The 10,540-nt window shown below is 34.6% G+C and overlaps 2 protein-coding genes across 2 annotated transcripts; one reads left to right on the forward strand and one right to left on the reverse strand.

Moving 5' to 3' along the window:
* Positions 1–2,153: 2,153 nt before the first annotated feature.
* LOC112045815 (DNA-directed RNA polymerases I, II, and III subunit RPABC3) lies at positions 2,154–4,466 on the reverse strand. The gene is made up of 3 exons (XM_024082166.2): positions 4,143–4,466; positions 3,220–3,342; positions 2,154–2,317 (listed from the first exon to the last, which is right to left on the reverse strand). Exons 1-3 carry the CDS (start codon positions 4,310–4,312, stop codon positions 2,158–2,160), a joined length of 453 nt encoding a protein of 150 aa, XP_023937934.1. The 5' UTR covers positions 4,313–4,466; the 3' UTR covers positions 2,154–2,157.
* Positions 4,467–5,554: 1,088 nt separating this feature from the next.
* Positions 5,555–9,216, forward strand: LOC112045801 (H/ACA ribonucleoprotein complex subunit 4). The gene has a single exon (XM_024082139.2). The coding sequence runs from the start codon at positions 5,784–5,786 to the stop codon at positions 7,323–7,325; it is 1,542 nt and encodes a 513-aa protein (XP_023937907.1). The 5' UTR covers positions 5,555–5,783; the 3' UTR covers positions 7,326–9,216.
* The last annotated feature ends 1,324 nt before the right edge of the window (positions 9,217–10,540 follow it).

The following is a 10,540-nucleotide window of genomic DNA, read 5'->3' on the forward strand; positions in this document are numbered from 1 at the left end:
GCACCGCCTTCATACTGATCAGCAGGTAAAACATATTATGATGTTATTTTTTGCTTTTTAGTTTAGTGGGTATGTTTTTAGGTTTTGAAGTCGGTTGTATTTTTTTTATTAAGATTTTTTATAGGTGTAATGACGAGGTCTTTCTATAGGTATCTATGCTAAAGATAAAAAACGTACCTATCTACATACCCAATATAAATTATAATGATGCCCAAATATGAATCAAATTATTTTTTAAACGCCTCTAAGTTACCCTATTGTTATTCAATCATTAGTAATGATATTACCAACAATATGTGATCACACTCCATCGCGTGTGCCAGCTATTATATCCTCTCCCTGCTGCGACTCTGTAGGTACCTATTAAAAAAGTAGGGTGAAAATTGTAAGGAGTTAAAAATAACAACCTCATTGCCCCAGTAGTTAATTTATATGGCTTCGGTTGACGAGGTACTGGGTTCGATCTTAGAACTGCGAGCAAATTCGAGTTCTCAGTTCAAAGTTGGAAAGATGATGAGTTTTCGACTTATTATTATCACCATTATGACGATGCAAAAGATGCTTGTAAACTAAGCTTAATTGAAATAAATTAATATGTACCTACCTATAAGTGAATTTTGACTTCGACTTTTGACTTTAGTGGTGGTGGTAGGTACATCCTCATGCCAGAGCACATTAAAACTTGCTTCTTAGTCATTATTATCAACCCATATTCGGCTCACTGAATGAGAGGGGTTAGGCCAACAGTCCACCACACTGGCCCAATGCGGATTGGCAGACTTCACACACGCAGAGAATTAAGAAAATTCTCTGGTATGCAGGTTTCCTCACGATGTTTTCCTTCACCGTTTGAGACACGTGATATTTAAATTCTTAAAATGCACACAACTGAAAAGTTGGAGGTGCATGCCCCGGACCGGATTCGAATTTACATAAATTCCGAATCAAAGGTACTATAGCTGCCATCTAGTGAGCTATCGTGGAAACTAAATCATTCTGCACAACGTGTATGAGGCGTGTGAATATTCGAATTTTTTCTGTAAGTTTAGATAATTTTGTTGTAGTTTAGCAACTTGACACTAGATGGCAGTATGACAAAATTTAACGAATTAATTAGTATTTAACTGTGTCAATATATTAAAAACGTATAATATCACTAAAATCTAATCGCTGAATTTTTAAAAACACTTTCCAAAAGTAAATCGTTAAAAAAAAGTAAAATCGATTTAAAATAATAAATTGTAACAGAGCCATCTGCCAAAAGATTTTAGAACTGAAATTACTTTTTCTCACAAGATGGCTCTGATTAGTAAACTAATCTAACACGAGAAATAAATGGGAATTAGGATATAACGAATATAATAACTATATCAAAATATTAAAAAACGCTATTGTTACTAAGATTTTAATCTTTGAACTTTTTCAAATGTATTTTTCCTTAAACAAACTATAACGAAAAGTCTAAATTGTTCAGTTAAGGTGTACTAGAGCCATCTACCAGAAAACTATAGAACTACGACATTAAAACAACTTTAATAACAAGATGGCTCAAATTAGTAAAGCAACTCGTCACGAGATGGCAGAATTAAAAAATGGATTATTTTTGATATCAGACCAATCGTGAATTCACCACCCAAAATATAGCCCGACACTCACAAATAATGTGGCTTTCTAGTAGTAAAGGTAAAAGTTTCTCAAAAAAAGGAGGTTCTCAATTGAAGTCTATTTTTTTGTGTGAGTTACGCGATTACTCGAAGACGCCTGGACCGATTTGAATAATTCTTCTTTATAACTATCATTCATCATCAGAAATTGTCAGTGCCATCTATCGGAAAACTACAGAACTACGAATTTAAAACTACTTTTTATCACAAGATGGCTTTGATTAGTAAATCAACTCGCCACGAGATGGCGGAATTAAAATCTGTATTATTTTTTGCATCCGACCAACCGTAAATTTACCTGTTACCACCCAAAATATAGCCTGACACTCACAAATAACGTAGCTTTGACGTGTTAAAGAATTTTTAAAATTAGTTCACTAGTAATATTAGTCTAAAAGTATAGATTAGTTAGTTTGCCATCAAAATACTATAAAAAACTATTTACCCTACATTGCATATTACAAAAGGAGTTTAAATAAAACTAATATAAATATTAAAAAGCCAATTTCTTCATCAACAGATACATGTGCTGATCTACCTCGAAGCCGTGCAAGTTGTTAGCATCTCCTTGCAGTCGCATCAGCAATCCACCAAACGACACATATGCTGCTAATCTTGACGCTGGCTCTAGAGCCACCTCGTCTCCGTCTATCCTGGAACAATATTTTAAAACTATGTACGCCCATAACTTTCGAATGACTGCACCAAACTTGGTTTTATGTATTTGTTATTGTTAGGACAATTTTAAGTAATTTAAAAATTACAATCTGTAAAAATAATAAATAAATAAAAAAATTAAATCTGAGGCAAAGCTTTTCTATACTCCCATACAAACACAATAATAATTAAAACGTCCGCGACTTCGTCCGCGTGAAACTTGATGTAAACTTTCAACTACCCCTACCCTATTCCTACCTACCCTAACCCTACCCTACCCTACCCCTACCTTACCCCTACCCTAGGTATAATGTGTTGCGGACTTTTTTGTAGATATTTATAAGATCTACAATTAATTATAACATTTTATGGTTCTATCTTTTATAGTTTAGGCAGCGTACGCAAAATAAGTGATTTTTTACACCTTGTAAAAAAAATCCTGTCCTAAATAAAATTTAGCCTATGTTACTTGTGGATAATGTAGCTTTCGAATGGTGAAAGAATTTTTAAAATCCGTCCAGTAATTTTTGAGTCTATTCATTAGAAGCAAACAAACATACAAACAAAGTTTTCCTCTTTATAATATATAAGTATAGATTGTACTATATTTAAAGGCTTTTAGGTATAATTTTCTTTACCAATCATTTTAGCACTGTCAAAGCATAAATGGCCAGTTTTTAAGTGAAATTTTCTACATGATTTGCATCCTTTAATTATAAGAGGTCAATGTATAAATGATGCCAAAAATTGTAAAAAATGATGATTTTAAAAGTAATCTGCCTTCTGAACCTCTTGTAGTCTCTACAAATCAAACTTGATGTTTCAAAACTGCTTGTAAACTAAGCTTACTTGAATAAAAACATAAATTTCTAAATTAAACATACAAAATCATACTAACTTATAAACTTTTCCATACATAACATATTCAAAACTGTCCGCCCTGTTGCCTTCAGTTTCTAAAGGATTCCATTCTCCTCCGTCCGGGTAGCCATTCTCTCTCAATGTTGTTGCTAACACCAATCTACAATGAAAAAAAAGAATTTAAACAATATACCAATAGCATCTATTAAGTCTAATGTAGTGTATATTAAGATTGTTACTTAATCAAAATGTATTTTTCACTACTCTTGCTCAAAAACGCTGCCATATTACCACATATTAACACAACAGAGCTAAACAACCATTTCAGCCTCTAGGGGCTAAAGTAATATTGTTTTTTTAATTTATGTCCGAGTACTAGCCAAGTACTAGCTTACTAAAAAACTTTTAAAACATCAAGTTTTAAAAGTGCTTGTAACTATTTGTAAAAACTCTACCACCAGTTCGGCAGGTTCTGCTAAGAGGAGCCGGTAAGAACCACAGTTGCTCTTTTGTTTTGTGAAGGAGGAAACTGATCCAATGACCTACAAGTCAAAAAATTCATCAAATGTGTAATAACCATACCTTACTACACCAATATATCATAGCCCACCATTGCACCTCATTGTAATGTTTGGGTTATTCATTAAGCAGGTTGTTTATTTGTTGTATATCAAATATATTCAATGGCAGGTTGTATTTATGACAACCATAGAGGAATTAACTGACAGTGGGCTTCACTGATGTCTCGGACAGGCAAATTGTATCATTGATTATTGAAGACTTGTTTAATTACCCAAATATTTCACTCATGGTATACCTAAACAGGTTCATATTTAATTCAACGCTGCAGTCTACCGACCAAAATCACACTAAGCTAATGTAAAACAATGCTTCAACAAAACTTAGATAACCTAACTAAATATACATAGATTTTGGAACAATACCATTTAAAGTACGCACCTAAACTTATCACCCAACTCCATAGGGTATATCCACGAGTTAATGTCTAATATTAAATCCATTTTGAACGACTCTGATTCACAGTGCAACCTGCTTACTCTGTCGAACTTCTTTCCCTCTGGGTCCATATCTTTCACGTTGAATATATCCTCAAATAACACACCAGCCATTTTGTAACGAGTGAAACTACTTGGCTAATAAAAAAGGTGTTTTCTTTTATTATTATAACATAATTAAACTGAACAGGAACGTAAATATTTAGTTTACAATCTCGAAAACACGCCAAGCCCAAAACAAAACCAATCCAATGCTCAAATTCAAAAAGCAGTGTTACCAACTCTCCAAAATATTTATCCCTAAAGTTGGTGTCAAAAACCCCTAAAATAGCCTTAATTATTGAGTTGTCCCCCTAAAAAATATAAATTCATAATAATTTAGAAATAATATGCTGTCATATGTTTCAAAAGTCTATATTTAATGCAGAAAAAATACTACGTCTTTATCTGAAGATTCAGATTTTTTGAAATCATACATGTTGACAATGAATAAATTTAGCAATTTTTTTTACTCGATGAAAATTGCCTCCAATTTCCTCAGTGGTTGTAGAATAATGTAATATAATATGTCGTTATACGTTGCTAGGCCAAGAAAGAAATATTAAAATTATCATCAATTTAAAAATCCCTGAAAATACCCCTAAAAATTTCAGACCCCTAAAAAAATCCCATTTCACTTATTTGCCCCCTAAATCTGGGGGGAAAACCCCTAAGTTGGGAACCCTGTCAAAAAGTCAAAATCAACACAAATGAGAAATGACAAATGACAATTGATTTGACATTGACAATTAACAAATTCATTTACAAAGCATGCTGATTAGATGTGTTAGTTTTAATTTTAATCTATTAGGAAACTCAATGAAACATATAAATTAAATATTCAACTGTAGTAATAATATTTGCAGTATATTTAATTTTTGTAATTTTTTTTTTTTGCTACAGTTTTTAAATGTATTTGCAGCTTTTGTTTTAGATTCTGTTTAGTCTCTTTAAAAGCTATTCTCATGGTGTTGCCAACTTGGTATATTTTCCACTAAAACTGTTTATTTTAACAACCCATAGGTCGCAAAATACTATATTTATACGTCTTTCTTTTCTTACCAGCAGTACCAGTAAAGTTATTGAAATCTATTTAATGCGAACAAGACTAATCACAATCATTAAATTAACAGAAAAATTAAATATAACTCGCATACACGATTTATTTGTTGCACGCTTAGTCAAAACTTTTGGTTGTTGAAAATATGAGCTGTAGTTTGTAGTAAAAAGCCATTTGTAGTAAAAGGGATTCATAATTTATTTAATTCAATCTGGTGGAGTGGTTAGATTTTCAGTTGGGCTGGCAACACTGTCGTTAGACAACGAAGCGTCAAGCGTCAAGCTCAAGCCACACGGAAAATAAAATAACCTCACTCTCGCCGAGGCCGAGATTGTCAAGCTAAGACAAAAAATAAGCTAACCTCTTTGTACATACATACACGTGTTGTAATAAAAACATCCGAAATTATAAACATAATCTACAAAACTATTTGTGTGTGCAAAAAACTAATATTCTGTGCTGTGTTAAATTGAACTGTAACCAAAAATGACTGACGTATTGCCATCGGGCAGCGAAGTGTTTTCGGAGAAGAAAAAGAAGAAAAACAAAGATGGGGTGACTTTGGGCGCTTTCCAGAAGATCGGCGACTTCAAAATCGAGCCTTCTGAGAGTGTTACGAAGTTGGACACAGCGTACTGGCCTTTGTTATTGAAGAACTTCGATAGACTCAACGTGCGTACGAACCATTACACGCCGCTGCCATTCGGTAGTTCACCTCTAAAACGCTCTATCACGGAGTATGTCAAGTCTGGATTCATCAACGTGGATAAACCCAGCAATCCAAGCTCTCATGAAGTCGTATCGTGGATAAAAAGGATATTAAAAGTCGAGAAGACCGGCCATTCCGGCACTTTGGATCCTAAAGTCACTGGCTGTTTGATAGTGTGCATAGACCGTGCTACAAGGCTGGTGAAGTCCCAACAGAACGCTGGTAAGGAGTATGTTGCTATTTTTAACTTACATTCTGCAGTGGAGAATATCCAGAAGGTCACCCAAGGTTTGGAGAAGCTACGTGGTGCTCTGTTCCAACGTCCACCCCTCATATCTGCAGTCAAACGTCAGCTCCGAGTCAGAACTGTGTATGACAGTAAGTTGCTAGATTATGACCAAGAACGCAACATAGGTATTTTCTGGGTTAGCTGTGAAGCTGGGTCGTACATACGTACCATGTGTGTACACTTGGGACTAATGCTTGGTGTAGGAGGTCAGATGATAGAGCTAAGGAGAGTTAGATCAGGTATACAAGGTGAAAAGGAAGGCATGGTGACCATGCATGATATTCTAGATGCGCAATGGGCGTACGAAAACCATAAAGATGAGACATATTTACGTAGAGTTATTAAACCTTTGGAAGGTTTATTAATAGCTCATAAAAGAATCTTTATTAAAGACAGTGCTATCAATGCTGTTTGCTACGGTGCGAAAGTACTTCTACCTGGTATATTGAGGTATGAAGACGGGATAGAACTTGATCAGGAAATAGTGATTGTCACAGCGAAAGGGGAGGCTGTCGCTTTAGCCATTGCTTTAATGACAACATCAACTATGGCATGCTGTGATCATGGAGTAGCAGCAAAACTTAAAAGAGTAATAATGGAGAGGGACACATACCCCAGAAAATGGGGCCTAGGACCTAAGGCTTCACAAAAGAAAATGCTAATCCAACAAGGCAAGCTCGACAAGTTTGGTAAACCAAACGAGAATACTCCATCCGAATGGTTGAACAGCTACGTTGACTATAAAGTTAAGAACGAAACAGAGAACGGAGATGACAAGGCAGAAGATGCTGGCAGGAAAAGGACAGCAAGTACCGCAAATGCTGACGACCCAAACAACTCTGTTGAAGTCAAATCAGAGAAGAAGAAGAAGAAAAAGAAGCGTGACACAGAAGCAGAAGAAACTGAGCCAGTGACAGCTGAAACTGAAGTAAAAGAAGAGACAGCAGAGCCAGAAGCGGATGACTCTGTACGTAAAGAAAAGAAAAAGAAGAAGAAGAAAGACAAACATCAAGAGAAAGAGGAAGAATGAACACATCTTAATCTGACTGTATATAAAGGTAAAATGTAAACAGAGTTATTAAGCGTAGAAATGCAACTAATTCATTAAGTGCTAAATGTGTTTTATCATAACAATAAGAAATGTGAAAGTTTGTATGGATGTTTGTTACTCTTTCACACAAAAACTACTCAATAGATTTGGCTGCTATTTTGTAAGACTATCCCAAAATCCATGGTTGCCCCAGAATTTCATGCACCCAAAGTCGTCCTCTAGTATGTAATAATTGTGTAAACATGTTGGGAGTTTATTAAGAATGGATTTTTCATATCCATACTTAATCCAGTGATTCAGTACATGATTCTGAGGCTCTCAGCGTTGAAATTTCTTTCGTCGGTCTTTTCACGATATTGTAATTTTTTTTACCGTCTTTTTTAAACTAATTACAGCTTAGAAGTACTTATTATCTATCTCAATACGATTTCTAATAAAAATTGTCAAATCAAGATTTTTAACAAAAACTTGTCCTTTACACCCAGTATATCCTCCAGTATGAAAAAAATATGGGCATTGAAATTCAATGAACGAATTACAGAGTTATGTTATTGTCATTATTCTCCTATCACCATGCACTGCCTGCTACTCCTCGGTTTCCTGTACCTTTCACTTTTCAAGCGTGAGTATTGAGACATACATATAGTATGCTGCGAGGCATATAGGTCTTCTATTTAGACAGTCAATCAGAAAGAGTAATCCTCCATTAGTGCGTTGGAGCTGACACACTGATTTTTTTTTAATTCAGTGTCTGTTTTTTATCAGTTTGCCCTCCATAAAATTTAGCACTAGTTGATTGTCTTGTGTTGTTAAGAATAACTTGTATAAATAGCTGAGAGATTTGACTACAAGCTCATATTGCTCAAGATTGCAATCACACTAATATCTTATAGGTGAAAATGTATGTTACCTAGTACTGAACTGACGGCGGGTCATGGCTCCAGAGTGAGGAACCTTCTGTATCCAAATCTTGATCCAACAGTTAAGCGAAAAATTCTTAAGGTGTTGTTTGAAGCTCTTCACTATAAGACCATTCAACATTCTTACTTACATATTATTAGCATATTCAGTTGAACTGAATGTTTGTATGTCATTTTTAGTTTTGTAATATAATTATAGTAAAGATATGTGAGCCGCTAATAACTGAATTTCTGTATGTTGTGATGTAAAGCAAACTTCATAAGCATATTATGTTTAACTGGACCTGTTGATACAACATTGAACAACAATTTTTCATTTAATCTTTCTAAAGAAAGTTTGACTTTTATTAGTTCAGTCTGGCCGCTCAGAGATTACATTTCTGACAGGCTGTGTATGCAATGTAACTTCGAATTGGTGTACAAAGTTGTTGAACTGTGCTGTTTCCAGGTTATGCCAACTGTTTGTCTTTATAGTGACGAGACTAAATGACAAGGCAATTTCTGAGCGGCCATACTTTAATTGTAAAGCATCAACATTTGTGTGTGAAGGATAGTTTGCAAAACAGAAATATCTATACTAATATTATAATGAAGTTTTGTGGTATTGTAAGGGGTAATCTCTGGATCTACTAAACCGATTTTGAAAATTCTTTTGCCACTAGAAAGCCACGTATTTGTGAATAGCATAGGCTATATTTTATACCCGTATTCTCACAGACACGCGAATTATGCGGATAAAACTGTGGAGCGTCGGCTAGTTATGAAATAAGTTTCTATGTTTAAGTATAAGTAAATGATTGTGTTTTATATTAAGACAAGATGAAACCTCTTATTTAAAGATGTTTCTTAGTTTAAGCTTATAAATGTTAGTTATTAATTGATAAAATCTATTAATAAAAGAAAACTTGTTTTCAAATAAAATTACGGGTATGTTTGCCTGCATTTATGTACGATTTGTTTTTATTTTTATATCATACTAGCGGATGCCCGCGACTTCGTCTGCGTGAACCACCCCTACCCTATCCTACTCCCACCCTACATTTACACTACCATAGCCCTACCTCTACCCTAAGTATCCTTTGTCCGTCTCCTGGTTCTAAATTACTTAGCGGACCTTGTCAAGCTTTCGCTTTGACTCTTCAAATCAAAAAAAAATCAAAAATCATTTGTTTCAAGTAGGTTCAGTTTACAAGCACTTTTGACAGGTTGACTATTTGTAAAGATTCTACCACCGGTTCGGAAGGCAGGTTCTGCTGAGAAGATACCGGCAAGAAATTCAACAGTTGCTCTTTTGAAAAAGTCATACAGTATTATAATTTACAATTGATAACAATTACTGTTTACATTTCTTATAGTTTTACTTCCTGTGTGAAGGTGGAAGCTGATCCAACGGGCTCTACCTAAGGTACCCTCGACTAAGTAAATGTTTTTTAACACATTGCTTAAAGCTATGCATTGGCAGGTCCATCACAGTCTTGGGGATCTTATTATAGAAGAGTACACCCAAACCTACAAAAGATTTTTTTACTCTTTGGAGACGATATGCAGAAATGACTAACTTATGCCCGTGTCTAGTTAGACGTGGGTTTAAATCTCCTTTTCGTTTGTACAAATTAATATTTTGTCTTACATATACTATACTGTTATATATATATTGACAGGCTAGTATACCTATTTCTTTAAATTTTTGACTAAGGGACTCGCGTGACTCTATTCCCTATCCTATTCTACTCCTACTCTACACCTACCCCAGCTACCCCTATCCTACCCCCTACATCTACTCTACCCCTACCCTAAGTAACATATTGTATCACAGAATGAGTCTTTACAAGCACCGCAGTGAGGCTGGTGGAACCTATAAATTGGAGCAGTGTGCTGGGTCAAGTTCTATATGTCCTCCTATGAGGACAAAGGCCTGGCCCTGTGAGCCGTTAAAATAGTTGATAATGACATCTAAACCAAACCTTTATTGCATGAACAGTTATTTTAGAAGATTTAAGCTTAAATTTTCCCACTAATATTAAATACGTGAAAGTTTGTATGAATGGATGTTTGTTATTAGTCTTTCACGCCGAATGGATTTGTCTGACACAGGAATGAATGTAGATTCTATACTGTATCATAATCTATTATAAAAATGAATAGCAAATTGCGTTGGTTAGCGCATAACTCAAAAACGCCAATTTGGCCGATTCTTTTTTTAAAATGTTTGTTGAAGTTTTAGGATGGTTTTTTTTTATTTTTTTAGAAAAATTTGAAAAGACTAAAAAAGAA

Source organism: Bicyclus anynana, chromosome 26, assembly GCF_947172395.1.
Source record: "Bicyclus anynana chromosome 26, ilBicAnyn1.1, whole genome shotgun sequence".
NCBI classification, from domain to species: domain Eukaryota; kingdom Metazoa; phylum Arthropoda; class Insecta; order Lepidoptera; family Nymphalidae; genus Bicyclus; species Bicyclus anynana.